Source organism: Monomorium pharaonis, chromosome 11 (genome assembly GCF_013373865.1).
Source record: "Monomorium pharaonis isolate MP-MQ-018 chromosome 11, ASM1337386v2, whole genome shotgun sequence".
NCBI classification, from domain to species: Eukaryota; Metazoa; Arthropoda; class Insecta; order Hymenoptera; family Formicidae; genus Monomorium; species Monomorium pharaonis.
In genome coordinates this window covers 3,388,512-3,407,305 of record NC_050477.1, presented here as the reverse complement: position 1 = coordinate 3,407,305, position 18,794 = coordinate 3,388,512, and the positions used below count along the sequence as shown (strand labels likewise).

The window sequence follows — 18,794 nt, the reverse complement described above, 5'->3', positions numbered from 1 at the left end:
GACACAATGTCCACAAATGAAATTTTTATTCGAGTATATTACTGTTCTTACATAATAAGATGTACCTCGAGTATGATACATTTAAAGCTAATATATAGCGTTGCAGTTAATATTAAGAGGAATAATAATAATATTTATTATTATTACCAGAAAGTGAAGATTAGAATACATGAATCGACGTTGCAAATGACGATGTCTATAATACTAGCGAGATACTTCGAACAACGATAGGAACAAGAAGATTTCGGTAAACGTCAACATAGCTTAAGTTAGAGTGTATAGTGAAGAAATGCAATGCGTCACACTTAAATAATGTAGTCCATTAAGTTCCTTATGTATGTATACGTATGTTCTCAGGTAAGAAGTCTTAAGAAATTTCCGTGAACTGGTAGTAAAGTAGTTAAAAAATATTTTACTGTCGATCTGTAAGCAAGCGATATCGAATTTTGCCAGTAAAAAAATCGATCGGGGTTTCATGGGTATACGTCTTAGCGTCGTTGACTAGCTACTAACCGGTACGCACACCATACGCATCTCTTACGCTTATTACAGATCACCCATAACTGCCTCTGCTGCATTCTTACACATTAAAAAAAATTAAACTAACTATCCTTAAATATTATGCACATGACCATGTTGCGTTGCCTCCGTTTATTTACTCTTTACATCGCCTGTAAGTACGTGTCAAAAGATGGGAGTACATTATCGGACACATCAATCGTTACATTTCAAGAAGTTTTAAGAAGTTCCTTCGATATTTTAGAAAAGTATATGTACAGTGGAATTGTTCGGATCGCGATAGAACTGTTCGTTCATAGCTGCGCTTCCTCGTTTCTCTGGATTTTCAAATGGATGTTTGTTTACATCATTTTAAATATGAAAAATACAGTTGTATTTGCAAATTATTCTAATAGTCTTGCTTGTCTAAATATTTAGCTACGAAAAATCAAAAACTTTAAACGCAAAGTAAATAACATCAATTTTCGTCTTTCTTCAAAATGGAAAGTACATACACCTCTTATTTGCATTTTACAAATAAAATTCTTATCCAAATTTTCATTTATGAAAGATATATTGTCTATCTTTCAGAATTTGCAATAAATATTTCTGTTGATATGTGTCGTGATTGCAAATGATAAAAATGCTGGTCCGAAATTTGTACATTTAATCTCTTGGTCCTTGATTTCTCTTGCACGCGGAATTTCGGGAACCTCTTAAAATTCGATGGATGGATTGTCATCGGAGGAGAGGGAGAGGTGAAGATGAATTGGTTTTTATGTATATCACAGTTGCAAGCTCTGCTTCGTTAATTACGCTGGTAAAAATTATCAAGATGACGGAGAATAATATATATATAAAGTATCGGTACCCTCTCTTCACGCTGGGGTTTCTGCTACGGGTTTCTTTTACCGTTTATTGCGATTCTTCATGGTGAAGCGTCTCCAAAAGTTACTACTCTTCTTCGTAGGTGTTGAGGTTGGCGCCTCGTACGCGTAGCTGGATTCGTCATCCGTATCCTGGGCGCTGGATGCTTCTCTAGTCGGCGATCCACCATGTCCCGAATCCCTGTCATCTGTTCCATTTTTCTCCAGACCTAAAGATTTCATATTAAAATCATAATTTATATTAACAGGTTTCTATTAAAATCCAAAGAAGTTACATAAATTTTTGATGACGTTTAAATATGAAGTTATTTGCTTGAGATTTTAACGGGAGATATATTAAAGTATAATAAATCATCTTAACTTATTAAACCTAAAGAGATATTGAAATAATTAGAAATAAAGAAACTTTCGCGTAAATATATATTATCATTAAAAATATAAAAAGTTAAGAGTAAAAAAAGGCGTTAAAGAGTTAATTTTATTAAAAGTAACAGACGATCTCTTACCACCACCGCGTAGCATGTCGAGGAACGTGTTTTCGGCATTACCACGCGTGCGTCCTTGCTTCTGGGACGGCGTGCCAAAGCTCAAGCTCTGGATATTGATCTCTGCCTTGAGCTGCTCGGGCGGTATATCGTCCACGCGAAACTCGTTCGGGTCCTCGACGAAGGCTTGCTGCAGATCGCGCATAATCTTTTTGCGTATGGTCTTCTTCATGGAGAGATGCCGTTCCAGGTGCTTCACGTCACTCTCCGTCAGTGTCTTGCTGTTGTCGCGGCGACGCGATTTCTTCTTCTTGCTGTTTTTCGGGCTCTCCTCCTCGCCCGACGTAGAGCCCACCGACACGGCGCTATCGTGTCCGGGCGCCTTCTCCTCGGCTTGGCCGCGAGCGTTCTCCCATTTGCTGCCGAAGCCAAAAATGTCCCGTAGATGAGGGATGTTTCGGTCCACAGTCTGTTGCCTCGCCATGGCGATTTCGATCGTGTGAATAGTAAGGACGGCCTGAATCACCCCCGAAAGAGAGAGCTACCCTTCTTCACGATTCTTCTCCTGGAAAAAACAACATTATTAACAAATCACTACGAAATTAAGTGAAAAGCGATTGAGTAAATGGAAAGATATATTGCGAAAAGAATTATGGCGAAACTTCGCAACGTCGTTGTGATAGTGCGTTTACGAGGCGGGCGAAGAAATATCGCCTCTCGAAATAATAAAGTTTACGCGATCAAGAGTTTCGCTCGGCTTGTTCGCGGTCGATCTCTACGATCGATATCGGGCATCGCGGAATCGCGCGCCCACGTTTTCCTTCTTTGCCTTCCACCACAAGAAGTCTTTCGGCTTTATTTATAACTGCTCGAATATAGTACCGGCCCATGAGAATTCGATCGAGATGTGAGTGTATTCTTGCGCTGCCACTACATCCTCAGTGCCATGAATCTTTGATTCTATCGAGGATTTGTTTCTCTTGGCTTTATATATTTCTTCGTAATTAAAATGATATAAATAAAACAAAACTGTTATCGTATCTTGGATTGTCAGGACTTAGGATCTTTACTTTCTTGTTGCTTTTTCTGCACTTTTTTCCAACAAAAGTCTAGAGATACCTAATAATATATATATATATATATATATATATATATATATATATATATATATATATATATAAAACTTGTTTTCTTATTTCGTAACTTTCGAGAGAGATATTTGAATATAATTAATTAAATAAAAATAAAAATTATCCGTTTCGAAAGACCATGTGCGCAATCAGATCATAATGCTTATGTCTTTTATATAAAATCTCCAAAACCAATATGGATTAAAACGCGCAATTAATAAATTCACGAGCGTGCGTGTGCAAAAATTTGATCGCATCTGCCATGTGAACCATATTCCAATCGATACGCTGATTTAAAGTCGCTTTTTGAATTGTTTATGCAAACACCGACGCATGTATGCAGCTTGCATACTTTAAATATTATTTCGCAATATGCGCGTACACGAGGCGGCTAGTGGCTGACAATTTATCTTCAGCCGCCCAGTCGGTCGACCGTTCTCCAGTTTTCCGTTGCAATGTATGGACCAGCGCGATGGCGCGTGCTGCGTTTTCCGGTTCGACGGGAAACTCGTTTACGGGAGGAGGAAAAAAGCCATCCGGGTACCTACGTACGGCGACCGGGATCGCGCATTGTGAGTCAGTCAGCCGCGACCTGCGACTCACGGGCCGTAAACGAGGGCCTGTTTTTGAGCAATCGAAAATTCTCCAGCTCTATAAAGCACCCGAGATGAAATATCAAACAGCAAACAGACATTTAATTGCATTTATAAAAGTTTATTTAAATAAAACACGCCATAAATGCAACATTATCAAAATCTTGAATTATTAGGAAATAATCTCTTCGTTAAATACTATAAAATATTGAATTTCCGATTTAATGTAGTATGCCTGGTATCAGATAAATATCAAATAAAAATCTTTAAGGAAATTCAATGCACTTGATAAATTTCGTTCAACGTCACGTTAGTTGCGAATCATTCATGTTATAAATGGTGCCTCTCTTTCGATGCCTGTGTCAGAGCATCGTAAGTCAAATCATGTCAGAGCACCAATGTCACTGATTTTTTCACATGAATCATTTAATTATTTAAGGGCCTCTTGAAAAATTATATGAGTGGCCGTGCCGTGCACTGCAAAACACATCCGCTCTAAATTCCGCGAAACTATAATGGAAAAAAATGACTTTTTTTCCACTTTAGATAAGTGTGAAATTAAAACGGAATTATATATGCAGGACATTGTCTTTAATGTCCTTCATAAATAGAACGGACTAATGTCCGCCCTAACGGCTGCCCTCCCCTCAGTTGCAATAAACATCTCTATTGCTAACCGTTGGTGCCAACACGGGCACTGATCGACGAGGCAACCACCGCGGCAAATGCACGGCATGCGACCGCGACGAATTTGAGTTGTCTCCCGCGGATGACAACGCAAACGTGTGCTTCTTTTCTCACACGCTCATAGGCGAATAATGCCCGCAAGAGGAGCACACACCCGCGTCACCATCCTCGGGAAGCAACCCAAATTCGCAATCACATGCCGCATACCCACCGCGACGGCCACCGCGCCGATCGACATCCACAACTAGCACCAACAATTAGCAACAAAAACACTCATCACAACTGCGAAGAGAACGGCCGTCAAAGCAGACAAGCTAACAGACTGTTGTAACAGTGAACGACAAAGCTATCGCTACCGCTCGCGCCATATTGCGTTGCCAGCATAGTTTTGTTTATTTCGTCCGCTTTAATATACATGACGGACCACATCCTTTATAATGTCCGGACCACATCCTTTATAATGTCCGGTTTAACGTCTATTCTATAATAATTATTTTCAGTCCTATTTATATAAAAGACATTGTCATACATAGATAAAATGTCACATTAAGAATTGCGCCAGTCACGCTTAAGTAAAATGGACACGTAAGAAATCCGTTCTAATATTGTATATTCCGTTATAAAATATACATGTCCTTTATATATAAAGAGGATATGCTTTGCAGTGTGTGTTCCTCACAGCATTTTTCTCGTAGATTTATGCGACATTTGCTTAATTACATTTATCACCTATTCGTTCGAGAATATACGAAGTTTCTCTTATTAATTGTATAAATTTTAATTCAGTTAAAAAAATTATACAATTTATTTATTAAATATATATTTAATTGAGTAAATTTAAATTGAATACACTTAACGAAAACTTGTAGCATTGTACTTTTGCTTCTCAATCCATAAAAGGATGTCAAAGAATCAATTGATGATTTGAATCGATTCTTGAAAAAAAAAAAGGACGTTGTCGAGATGCGGGTGCGAGTGTCCTTCATAACGCGTATTCTCCGCCGACTGTAATCGCCGTACGCGACTACAATCGAGATGATTGGGCAACGAGAAGACGAGGAATACGGTCCTTTCTCTCTCTCTCTCTCTCTCTTTTCACCTGGGTAGCAGCCGCCGCCGTCGTTGCTGCTTGGCAACCAGAACCGACTCGCCACGACGAAACGATACAGCGAGATACCGGTCGCCACGCTGTGAACCAGAGACCTTTCACGTTCCCTTCGCGTTGGCTCTGTTATCTAACGATGTATATATGAGTGTTCGATCAGGCGGATCCAGCGCCTAGTAAACACGATTCAAGGATTCGAGTGCAACTCCTTTAACTTTATAGTTACAGAAACACTACATTGTCCTGATTTTTTATATAAACCAGCCGAGAAAATAACAATGACAAAAGTTATAGTCTATAATAGCAAATTTTTTAAGTTTTTGATTGGACGCATACTTTTCGAGAAAAAAATTTATAAATATTGAAAAATTTTAGATACCAAAATATTCATGAATTTTTTTTCTCGAAAAGTATGCGTCCAATCAAAAAATTACAAAAACATTTTTCACTAAAAATTTAGGGTAGAATACGATAGCATTTTTTATTTTTTCAAATTGTAAAATTTTAGGTATATTGTCCGCCATATTGGATCCGCCATTTTAATTTCAAAAAATTGATAGCGGATTCGTAATCAGCAACCTCAAAAATCCCTTATAGCCATAATGTCAGTACCAATGGTGTTGTACAAAAATTCGTGCAACAAAGGGTTAATAATATTTCAAGTGTCTCTTGTTCTTCCTTGGCAAAAATACTGAAGGTATCTAGAGAAGAGAGTATGCCGAATATTTTAGAGATTATTCTGGAAGGCGATGCGCCGAGAGAGATTTCGGTACAACAACCTTTCGCACGTCCACGGGGCTAGGCATGGTGGTGTCCAGAATGCAGCGACGGCTACGATGTACCGTAAGGCAGCCGGTGCCTTCACGCATGGTAGACCGAAGAGCGGGCAGGACGTAGAGAACGAGTGCGCGCCGCGTATCGATTCGCGTTCTCTACGAACGAATCGAACGCGACGCGTCACAACGCATACATCAGTATTTCCCGTGTCGTACATTCTACGAGCATATCGACTTGAAAACGCGGCGACCACCGTATGTAAAATGAAATCTCAATTCTCATGGAATTATTCGACTGCGATCGATAATCTCGCGCCACGTTGTAAAAGACAAATAATTTATTCTTAATTCAAGTTATTTATCATTTCAAATTTAATTGAAATTTAATTTAATAAAAAAAAGAGAAGGACGGAGGAATTTTAATACCTACTTTCATCTCTATTTATCGATTATTGAAGCATAATAAAAATAAAATGTTTGAACTTTACAAAATTAATATTTCACCAATGTTTTTCTCACCTTGCTTTAATCGGCCAAGTTGCTCAAAGATCCGAGTAACACTAACATAACTTTTCCGGTGTGTCTTCGGTTCACACGAGCGATTTACAAATACGCGTATTCAAGCGAGATCGGGTAATATCTCCGTTATCGCGTGTGCAGGCAGAGCCTGAAGTTAAACCTTTCACGAGAGAATAGTATCTCAGAGCAGGTTTTTTTTTATAGAAACTTGGTCCATCTCGTCGAGCATTGATACCCCTTAGTATCTTTTTATGCAGTCATGTCTAACGTTAAATAAACAATCTCAACAATATTAGTCTCTATTATATCGCGGAAGAAGATATGTTACAACTTTATTGTAAGTCTTGAAATCGTTCAACGATTACACCCCCTGTCAACTCGACAACATCAATAATGAAGTATTATTCACGCATTACGTTAAGACGGAATATCAATTGCGGCATTTATTGTCAAGATCGATGACAAAAAAAAAAAAAAAAAAACTGATGCCTTGCGATCGACTTTTAGGATGGTCAATTAAATCGCCTAACGACAAGGGAGGATATAATTATTTGCCAGCGCAACCGGTCCTACCTCTTCGACCACTACTGAAGACTACGAATTTTCATGTCGCCGCTGCCACGTGATCGTGCGACAGCATCGTTACGAATTCATAACGACGTATGGCTGTCCGACGCGAGAAATTAATGACCGGGGAACGTAGGATAACTGTTATCTTCCGCCATTGATGGCGATCTCCTCGATCTATAATTTGCGGAAACCTCGGTTCGGCACAAATAATGCCCAATTTTATCCTTTTCTTCAAGTTCTCAGAACTTGGCTATTGTTTTTATAAATTTTTAAAAGAAATATTTGCGGTGAAATTTAAATACTGAAATTTAATAGTAACATTAAAATTACGATCACATTACTATCATAATTCTTAATTTACAAATTTTTTGTTATTTTATATTTTGTAAATGTTATTAAGTTATAATATATAAAATGTTCTTATAAATACTTACACGTGCATGTACGTAGAAAAAAAATCTGTCAAACTTAAAAATTGTCATAATTTTAGGTGAAAAATACTATGCCGATGTATATTCAATCGTTGTAATATGTTACTGTAGTATTATTATTACATGTGTAATAATTAATAAAGACGGATCTACGTGCATACGTATTAGCATACGCAATCTAAGATGTCCTACATGAAAGATGTATAAGGTACTACCAACTAGTACACGTTTGTACAATCGTTTCATATAGTACAGCATATCAAATAAATCATACATTCACATTTTAAATTTAAGAAAAGTAAAATAATTTCACAAAGAGATGAAAATAGTCTTTTAGGTACTTTATGGCATTAGAATAAAATCAATAAATCATTCTTGATAATGCACGTATTTTCCTTATGTATGTACAGAATAAAAAAAATAAAATTTTTATAAATTTCTTAATAAAAATTTAATCAGGCGTTTCCTTCGTTTTATAATTTTTTGTTTAGAATATCATTGAAGTTAAATCGCACAAATGTTAAAATTATATTTTTACTTTTAAATTTTGTTATTTCTCCGTTATTTTACGATTTAGATGGTGTGGTTTTAATTTAACAAATGTCTTGTGAGTTTTGTTAAGGCAAAAATTAACTCCGATCTTTCAAAAATTCAGCTACAAACTCGAATTCCCGATTTTTAGTCGCATCCATCAAACAAATTTTCGATAATCTTCAACATCGCACCTTTCAATCGAACCGTCCAATCCAGTCGAGAGGGCGTTTTGATCCAAGGATATCACAAGCACGTCACACATCGCACCGTTCCACAGATTTTTTCGCAAAAATGTTGCATCGTCGGCAACGTATAAGCTCGATCAATAACCACAGATCGGAACCCAACGCGAAACGCTTACTGCGAAGATCGTGGCGAGACTGAACGCGTCGTCGTGCCGAGTTGAGTCGCAGCGATCCGCGACTTTCACTTCGATCAACGGGAGGCCCCTTCCCGACACGTTTATTCGCGATGCACCCACGCTCGCGTGTCATGCTCGCGCGAAAAAGGAGGTACAATCGCGATGAGTCTGTAGTGGACCATGCTCCGATTTTCTACAGTTACATGCGATAATAAAAACTGAACAAGTACGAAAATGGTAACATTTCTTTTAAATTTTTAATAATATATTATAACAGTGTACTAAATTAATTGACAAGACTATTTATTAGAGTAAATATTAAATTAAAAAATAAAACTTTTACAAATAACGGTATGACATTTAAAACTGTCTGCAGGATAATTTTTACTTAATACATTAAAATTATGACATTATTTTTGAATAGGTATATTACATATATAATTTTAATAATTGAAATTTATGCGAACGATGTTAATGACATGTTCACAAATATCACACATATTATATTATACATCATCTCTTTTGCTAATGAGATGCCAAAAAGGGCTGAAAACAAGAAAAATCCTGACCTGAGTGAGTCAGGACGTTGAGATAAAAGATGGTATCGTCGAAGTTGCTTCTCGTAACACATTGTACGCATGCAAATTTTCCTTTCTATGCTAATTAGGTTAACAAGCTTTCATCTTGACGCGTTCAATATGCGACGATTAGCCCCGCAGGGGAGGAAACATACGGGAGACAAAGTTAGTAAAACGCGCGTCTCCATACACCGGACGCGCAAATCGTACGCAACCAGCGCTGATCTTTATCTGACGGTTGCAGTTTCCACGATCGGGATGCATTAAGCCTGCGAACTGAATGGGGCCTCTCGTGTGAGAAAGGTCACGCATCACTGGGTTACTGAGTCAAAAAAAAAAAAACGAAATCCTCAATTGTTACCGTTGAATTTCTTACGCGGAGTTATAGCCCGTAAAAGTCTGTCACATAAATCAGGTAAATGAAAAACAAGAAGGGTGCTAGAAATGCGCGCAAGTGCAAAGCAGTAGTAAATTGGGGCACATAGATTCACAAATTGAATTTAGCTTCGGATTCTCATCGGAAGAGTAATTTATGCGTATATATAAGAATGGCGGTACTTTCGACCGATTAAAAATATAAAAAGACCTATCAATCTCGAAATTAAATACATTAAATTTTCTCGCGTTACCTAAAAAGCGAGCCTCAGATTGCTGCTGTACTAAATCCCTCGATAAATAATTCGATTAAGCCTGAAACGTGAAATCCGAAGCAAATCACCGCGTCGCGCGCCGTGCGAAAGAAGACTCCGGACGTTTAATCTCGCTCTACCGAGCGCATTTCTGCGCCAAGGAAAAAATTAGACACGTTTCGTTGTCTCGGCCGCGCGAATAAATCGCGTGCATGGATCTTTATCGGCGTTTCCACGATCTCTCACCCGCGCGCGTACACGCTTCTCGGTGGTTTTTTCGATACAGCCAGACGGTTGTCTAAAGTTGGATTTCCAGGTGGATTCGCTTCCGCGGTGAATGGCTAAGGCGCGCACGTTTCAGAATAAACGAAAGCAGCGAACGGATTTCTTACCTAAGTCGTTTCTTTCTTTCCGCAGCTTCTGTTATTTCCTCGCATATTCGTCCAAAGGATGGGCACATCGGACGCCCGAGATTTTTGTACGCATCGATTTCGAAACTAATAATCCGTTCGGTAGACACCGTTAAGATTTCGTAAGCAGACGCAATTTGCGGCGGGAAAAAAATATCGCGGCTAATAATCTTGTTCCCTGTAATATACAGGGCGTGATTGCCAAACGTTGTAAATTGTCCTCTCTCTCTAATTTGAAGTTTTACCTTAGTATAATAAATTCAGTGAAACTTAATTTTAATTTTCATAGTTTTGTAATTTTCAATACTTTCAATAAGTATCTTAGTGACTTATTGTTAGAGCGAGTTTCCATAAATTATGATCAAAAATAATTGTGACGATTATAATTGACGAATTTATAATTCATAAACAACAATAATTGCTCGGTCGGCCGACGTTAATAACATCTTCTCGTTGTATTTCCGCTCCGGCAAGTTCATTAGGATTGTTATTGCGTCGCGATTTCTTTCTCACTGTTGGATGTCTATTTCTATATTGCTAACAAAATGAATGGTCGCGGTAAAAAGTCATTACAGAATTGACATGTTTATTTTCGAACCAATAGTAGAGATAGTGTAGACAACGTGTTAAAAAAATTTCCTCTACTTATTAATAGTACGATACTTGAAAATTTGAAACAAGTCTCTAACATGACTTAAATAAGTTATTTTATATAAAAATATTAGTAATATTAAAAAATAAATATTACAAATAATTTTAAGAGAACTTACTGGAAATGAGTGGAATAGTCATAAGAAGAATAATTCTGCAATTTGTGACAGATTCGCATTCAGTGTGAAGCAACATCTAAAACGGACGAGCGGTCGCTAATTCTGATAGTGCGCAATTAATTGCGGGAGCCGCAACATCGATCGGTTCTTCTCGAGTTCTGCATGCCACGTATTTATTACGATGCCGTTATTAACGTTATCAGTTACTCCATACACCCGCCATACGTCGCCGACACGGAGGCGAACCATGGCTGATTACGGTGTTCATAGCAGCTGTTCGCTTCTATCGGTCTACTATAGTCCGTTCTCTGCCTTCTCTACGTTGTACAGTTACTTCGGGTGAAAGGTGAGAGCCCTTTCCGCATCTGATGGCGAAAAGAAGAAGACGAAAAAGAAAAAGCTATGCGATGGATAAAGAAAGCTCTTAAAGAACGGTTTACTGCAAATTAGAAACGTAATTAAAGAGAAACCGATTCTAGAGAACGTCCCGTTTATTTTATATCCTTATTTTGTCAAATAACTTTGAATAACCAATTAACATGTTACATAAAATAATCTTGCACTTGTAAACGAAACAAAGTATATCCCGCTCAGCGACACGAGACTTAATTTACGTTTACGGGTCTGATTCCTAACAATTAGGCTAATTATGGAGGTTAATTATAAAACCGAGACGTGCGACATTCGCTATCTATCAGATTTTTCAGGCAGATGATGGCACGTATCGATCGTCGCTAAAACTAGAATCGTTTGTCGTTAAAACTAGGAAAAAGAAGATGAGAGAAGGCGTATGTATGTGTGTGTGCGTGAATTCGTTTTTCTAAGGTTACGATTTAACCCGACGATCGCAGCGAAGGTTCTCCATGCAGCCGGCTCGAGGAAACCGGTATTAAAGTCAATGAGAACTGGCTCTTTGCCCGGAGAATATGATGTCACTTTCATCGAGCGCGCTTGTACTATCCCTGAATTAACACAGAAAAAAAGAGAAAAACCACGAGCAACAATGCGCAAGGTGAATAACAAATGCGAGAATTATGACATTACAAGGCGATCGATTTGCTCCCATTTTTCTCGCGTATTTTCTTGACACTTTTCCGCTTAACTTTAATTGATATCTCACAAAAAATGATCCAAACTAAAAGTAGTGTTAAAACAGATTTGAAAGTTTCTTCTTCTAAAACTTTTTAACCGCACAAGACAAAAAGTTAAAAATACAGACAAGCATATTAAAATTTTGTAACTATATACAAGTGTGCATATTTATATGAGAGTTGATTTTTTATGCAATACAATGTTTTTAAACAAAGATAACGTTAACGTTTATATTTGGAAAACTGATCCGTCCGGAAGACAATTAAATACCAGATTATATATTTCCTTAAACGGCACTACGGTTGCACGAATGTACTTTGACGGATGCACTAGTTATTATATTGTACTGTTTGCACAAACTAAGCGAAATTAAATTAATGCAAAATTAAATTTCCGTTTTACACGTATAGTCAATTAGAACGCATTACGTAAATTCAAATTCCGACTTTTTATAATTCTTTATAAATGTTCATATATCAGTGTGCATTAAACAGCAAAATAATTTAAATAATAAAATCCACAATAAAGTTTCAAAATTTATATAAATATATCCAAAATCTTTACATACAACCCAATTGTGTAACAATTTTTAAATCAAAATAATTACAAAGCGTAACAACACGAAAGAGAACCTGTCGATAGTAAAAAGTTTATCCCGTTGCGCACAATTATCCTCCGTAAGTATCAAGAAAATCACGTACAACAACCGTCAGCGAAAGGTTAACGATCATTATCAAAGTTAGTAGAGTATCACGCACGTTAGAGAAGGAAATTCAGGGACCGTCCCGAATTCCAGTCTTCCGACTGTCCGGCGAACAAAGGGAATAAGTTTACCGAACGCGACCGAGAGACAATGCGCCTCCTCGTCCGTCGGTTTTGCTCTCCGGAGGCGGTCTACTGTGTGTGCATGCTACACCAAGCAGAAACTCCGATCTACTCTTACATAAGAGAAAAGTATAAACGGCCCTGCCGGTGCCGCTGTAAGTTCTTCTCGCCTCGCGAAGCTGAATCACCCGCGCGTCAAGCCAAACGGATTTATAATTATAGACGTGGTCAAGTATTTTCCCAAAAGTTTTTTTTCAAACACACGCGATATAATAAATTTTAACTTATGAAAGAAGCTAGAAATGTTTGCGCACTTCCCAACGCGCGATGAATATTCGCGTTCCGCGTGAAAAAGTAAAAAGTATAAAATTAAGCGTTGCATTCAATTGACCGTTACGCGCTGTTTTTCGTACTTATCAGGAAGACGTTAATAACTTTCCGGTCAACTGTTATCTCTCTTTTGCTTTCTTTCCATTACGAACACGACGGATGTTACGCGAGTTCGCGTTGCGACGCGACGTGGAATCGTGAATTGCTGAAACTTCCCCACGACCTAATACCGATATTTAAGCGGCTCGAATCGGTTTACTCATTAACCTCACCGTCATATCGTATAACGACACCATTCTGTGTACTCTGTAGAACAAAAGGAAGAGGCGCGCGAAGACCCGGCGATCGCTCTCACCGGCGCGCATTCAATCTTCGCGTTTTCCCTCTCACGTGCACAAGAGTCGATTACTCTCGCATCAAATCCCTCAATTCATTTCATTCACATTCACGATTGGACATTTTTCGCAATTAAAAAAAATATTCGTGGCGATCCTTTCACAAATCGTAACTATAATAATAATAATATTGTGAAAAAAAGCCCATAAAAAGCAACTTGTAAGCAACTTACAGCGATAAGCGCTAAGAAGAATAAAAGTCGTTTTTTTTTGTCGTTACCGTTTCTCGAGGTTGTTTCCGTAGTGCAATTTGCGTAATTTCGCTTCACGCTTATCAATCGATTGCAACCGCCGTGAACGACAAGAGATCCAAGCGCTTTTAATTGCGCACGATTTTCTAATTTTTTTACGCTTTTGTGATCCTGCGGGATCATGATGACGTGTACGATGTAGCTTCTCGCATCAAATTTGGCTCGATTAGTTGTATAATAACAAAAAAGATAAAAATCGGATGAGCGTCGAAAATGTCACTGATCATTAAGTGTTGATTTCAGTAAATTTGTTGAAAAAAATATTTTAATCATTAATAATTTGAATATTGCTGATAAATATGATATAACCTACATATATTCACATTGTGTACAAATCATTAGAACATATGCACACTCGCATATTATCGTTTAGTTTATTTCCATTTCCTAATGCTGTCCAGTTAATATTTATGCCTGTCCTATCTACAGGTGTGAACTTGGCTTCGCAGGTGTTTTCGCTACACCTTTTTCCAACATGCAATCCCATTCTCGCATGCATTGCATGACGATTGCGCCCGCGAGACAAACGAACGACCTGCCGCGATCCTTCTATTGCGGCAACTTTCCAACCTTTCTTTTCTGAATCTTTGCGATTTAATAGGTCTCCATACGGCCTCGATTTACGATACAACAATAGCGAGGCGCGCAATGAAAATGCATTTATAATTTTTCCCCTGCGGGAAAACCCGCGCGATAAACCGGATGACAAATGGCGTTTCTCTAAGTACCCGTCCGCCATTTCTCAGCCTCGTATTAATTCAGCTGCGGGCTTCCGGTAAGAATATCGGCGTGAACGAACCATACTAAATTATCTTTCGTCCCGCAGAATGGATGTTTATAAAATAAATGACGTTCACCGGTACTGATAAATGTTTCGTGCATCGCTCGAAGTCATACATCGATCTTCATTATCAGTACTTATCAATTTTCGCAGAAATAAAACTGAAAGTTTAATGATCGTACGCGGAATTGTCATCGAGAAATTTAAGAACTTATCCTTTCGCGAAACACACGATAACATTCATTACAACGAATTATGAAAGTTTATTTAGAAATTTTTAAACAAAGAGAAGGTTGTGTTTAAATTTTTTAAAAGAAACATTTATATAATAACAAAATCTTATTAATATGCTAATGTGTAATGTGAATATGCATAAGTTGTATATTAAAAGGGAAATCTTAGAGTGATGCCAGAAGGACATGTATATGATACTCAAAGGAACTCTATTTTGTGTAATTATATCATACATTCTTTGTGCTATCCCGTCTCGTCTCGTCATAGATTTACTATATAATTTCTTAGTCCTGACTTCTGCGCCAATTTTGTCCTTTCTAATTGAAGTTACTGAAAGAATATGACTTCCTTTTGACTTTGCAATCTGGTGATCGCACGTGCCATCATGCGAATTAAGATTTCGTGGATTACGCGATACATGGCTCGTTAAATCATCAACTTGATCGAGCCAAGGACACAAGTTGTCGAGGACGAGCATCTTAGAGGCCGCGAGTCATCCCGCTCGATCCTTGATTCGCGCTAGATCGTATTTTTTCCTTCTTATCCTTCTGCGGCCAAGCCGAGATCTTTTCATTCCTATTTAAACTGGTCCTTGCATCGCGCTGTAAAACTATTAATTTATTGTTTCATAAATGAATTTGGAAAATTTCCTAGGTCTTCATAAAGCGAGTGTTTTTCACATATTAAAATGAGGTTTTTTTAAATTAAACATAATTTTCTTAAAAGAATTTTTTTTCGGTACTAAAATTATAATTTAATTTCGTAAAAAAAAGCAACAAAATTCGAATAACATTATTTTGCTATTTCGGCACAGATTATAATATAAAAATATTAAAAATAGATATCATATTTTATTTTAATAATGTAAAAATGTGAATAGCTACATAATAATATAAATTTATACGTAAAAAAGAAAAAGTTATATTAAATATAAAAAAATAAATATGATAAATAAATACAATTTTCATTTTCCTATTATAATTTTTTTCTGCCTTCAAAATTTATATACTCTCGTGCCACTCAGAGAACTTCAAAGAATGTAACTGCATTTCACATATTTCAGTGGAAATGCAATTGATTCCCTTCTGAAAGCATCTTAGAAGCGCTAATACCGACATTTCACGCGCGAATCAATAAAAAGTTTTACGCTCTTTCTCGTCGAGTTCTGCTTCGAGTAACATCTGCATTTCGCGAATACCGTAGTCCTTTATGCCAGTCAGCAACCGGGATCATCATTATGCATTCGTGGCGAACAATCAATCGCGCGAATTTAGACGCTTTTATAAATTTTATTGCGACTGGGAGATATTTATTAATACGTGACCGAGCAGCGACGAGTACAACTTTTAATGACCGTCCTACGGTGACTTTATTATTCGCGACCTTTCTCTCGTCTCCTTTATAAGTCGTCACCGAGGTGATATGAATTTAATTGCGTCTAATGAAAATTTAATGCCAATGGAAATTCCTACCGCACGTTTCTCCGTGCCTAACGGGCCTGGGATTCGTTCGTGATAGTACCAAGGAAAAATCGTGTAATTTATGAAAAATGTGAGTCACGCGCTCTTGACTGAATGTACAGTTCTACCATTCCAATTGTAATTAAAAACAATAAAATAGATTTAAAATATAAATATCTTCGCTAAACGATATATCTACATAAAAATGTTTCAACGATTCATAAGTATACAGTATGCTCTTTTATTATGGCATATTAATAATATGCTTAATGAAAAGTACACTCAAGAGGTGAGAACAATCGCCGATAATTTGTGACAATAATGAATACCGAGAAAATCGATTTTAACGAAGCTATAACGACATAAATAAATCGCACATAAAACGACTTCCACCTGCAGAGATGTCGTTAATCTCATTGAATATTGGTCGCAACGCGCATCACGATCAAGTGCAAGCAGCCTCGTGACGGTTCAACGTACTCGAGGTGAAATTAATTGAAAGTAGAGACTAAAACTTTGGTCGCTTCGCAATGATAATTGTTGCGAGAAAAACTGAAATGAAACAAGAGTTGACGCTTACTTTCGTGAAGGGAATTGTTTGTGGTTGGACAAATTGGACCTTGGAGAGCCCACCTTAGAGAGCAGACAAGGCCTTAAAAGAGACTCAAAGAGTGTAACACGCAACGCCGACAGGAAGATTAAAGAGAAGAGAGAGAGAGAGAGAGAGAGAGAGAGAGAGAGAGAGAGAGAGAGAGAGAGAGAGAGAGAGAGAGAGAGAGAGAGAGAGAGAGAGAGAAGTCGTAGCGCATTTCTATGTGGTACCGTTCGACCATCGACCACCAACCATGAGCCAGCCAGCATAAGCTATTGCTTCGTAAAATTCATCTTAACGATCATCAGCCTCTTATGTTTTAGTTTCGACTAGCGAAATCTCGATCCTCTATAAACACGCTTGCTTTTCTGTTTCTGCGAGAAAAAAATACGGATCCAAAGATACAATTCTCAAATGTTCTAATTCTGATTAATTCTGAATTAATTCTGAACTATAGATTCCAAGAATACTTGGAGAAATGTAGCGTAAATACAATTATAAAAACGCCGATGTCAAAGCTGTTGAATTTATTAAACAAAAGTTATTATTTTATAGTATATCAACCTCGTTCTAAAAAGACAGGTATCTTTGGTGAATTTGCTTTCCGGCATGTTACAAGCCAACGTTTCCCACGTTAACGAACTGTCGCGAGGTTCTGGTCGGTGAATTATAATGAGTCTATCGAGTTACACGGCGATATGCAATTTCACCTTGATTTAAGCAAACGACATATTAGCGAGTACAATAAAGCAACAATTAAAAAAAATTCTATAACATTATAAATCATTTGAACAAATATAAAACCGCGCATTTTTATTAATTACAAAAGATTTATCATGCATGAATGTCACATCTTTTAACTTCTTAAATTTATATTTATAATTTTGAATAATATTAAAATTTGCTTCTTAATATGTATAATATTAAGTAACACCTTACTCAAATACAAATGTTACCAATTGATAAATGATATAATTTGCATTCGATAGCGTCCTGTCATCGTGGCCTCTGTTAAATTACGGTGCGAGCACAATTTTAAGCTCATCAAGGTAAGCAAGTTCACGATGACGAACCGTTTACGGCGCGTATGGCTCTGTAATTTTGCGCGTGGCTTGACCTGTGCAAAAACTGCAAAACGGAGTAACGTATATGGTAACTGATTAGTTATTGCGCGAGACGACACGTAACAAGTGTTGCGTATAAGCATATGCTTGATTATATTCATAACGCGATTATTAAGTCAAATCGAGTATTAATAATGTATAGACACATTTTCTATTAGGCCTCTCACATGTACTTTCACCATTACGCAGAATATATGTCGAAGATAAAGCTCATGCGTCACGATTAATTATTTATCCACTCTCTTATGAAAGAAATAATTCTAAAAAAATATTTCGTATAATATTTGCATGAAACACTTGAAATCACAGGACGGTAGTCCTGACGCGATCGATGAGAATCGACAAACTTGACGATACATGTACAGAGTGTTCCGTTTCCACATAAGATCAAATGGTAACATGACATATTCCTCAGCACAATAAAAATCCTCGGAATAAAAATCTTAGTACCAAAATGTCTAGGCAGCAATAGCTTTCAAGTAATTTACAAAGTAACGAAAGAGAATTGAATAAAAACTTACCACAAAGAGAAATAATTTTTCATTTTTGCTACATCAAACAGATTTTGCTGAAACAAAATTTCAATGTAGTCTTGATTGTTAAAAAATCTCAAAGTAAAAGAATATACCGAATAATAAAGTCCTCGATATTTCTTTCACACAGGTCCGCGACCGTGAATTCAAAGGTTCTGCCATTAGCGGTTAATGATCCAACGAGAAGAAGCGGGACACCCTGTATGCGCATGTC

The 18,794-nt window shown here is 37.3% G+C and overlaps 1 protein-coding gene across 2 annotated transcripts in view; it reads right to left on the bottom strand.

The window, feature by feature from the left end:
• Positions 1 to 9: 9 nt before the first annotated feature.
• The window catches only part of LOC114255365, a 28,927-nt gene continuing 10,142 nt past the window's right edge, over positions 10 to 18,794 (bottom strand). The window contains exons 1-3 of one of the 2 annotated variants that reach the window (XM_028193876.2): positions 8,407 to 8,605; positions 1,892 to 2,435; positions 10 to 1,594 (exon numbers count right to left, since the gene is read on the bottom strand). In XM_028193876.2, coding sequence (XP_028049677.1) covers positions 1,407 to 1,594; positions 1,892 to 2,354 — 651 coding nt within the window. In that variant the 5' untranslated portion in view covers positions 2,355 to 2,435; positions 8,407 to 8,605 and the 3' untranslated portion in view covers positions 10 to 1,406. Of the gene's footprint in view, positions 1,595 to 1,891; positions 2,436 to 8,406; positions 8,606 to 18,794 lie in introns of those variants that run through there. The other variant, XM_028193875.2, reaches the window with a different exon arrangement.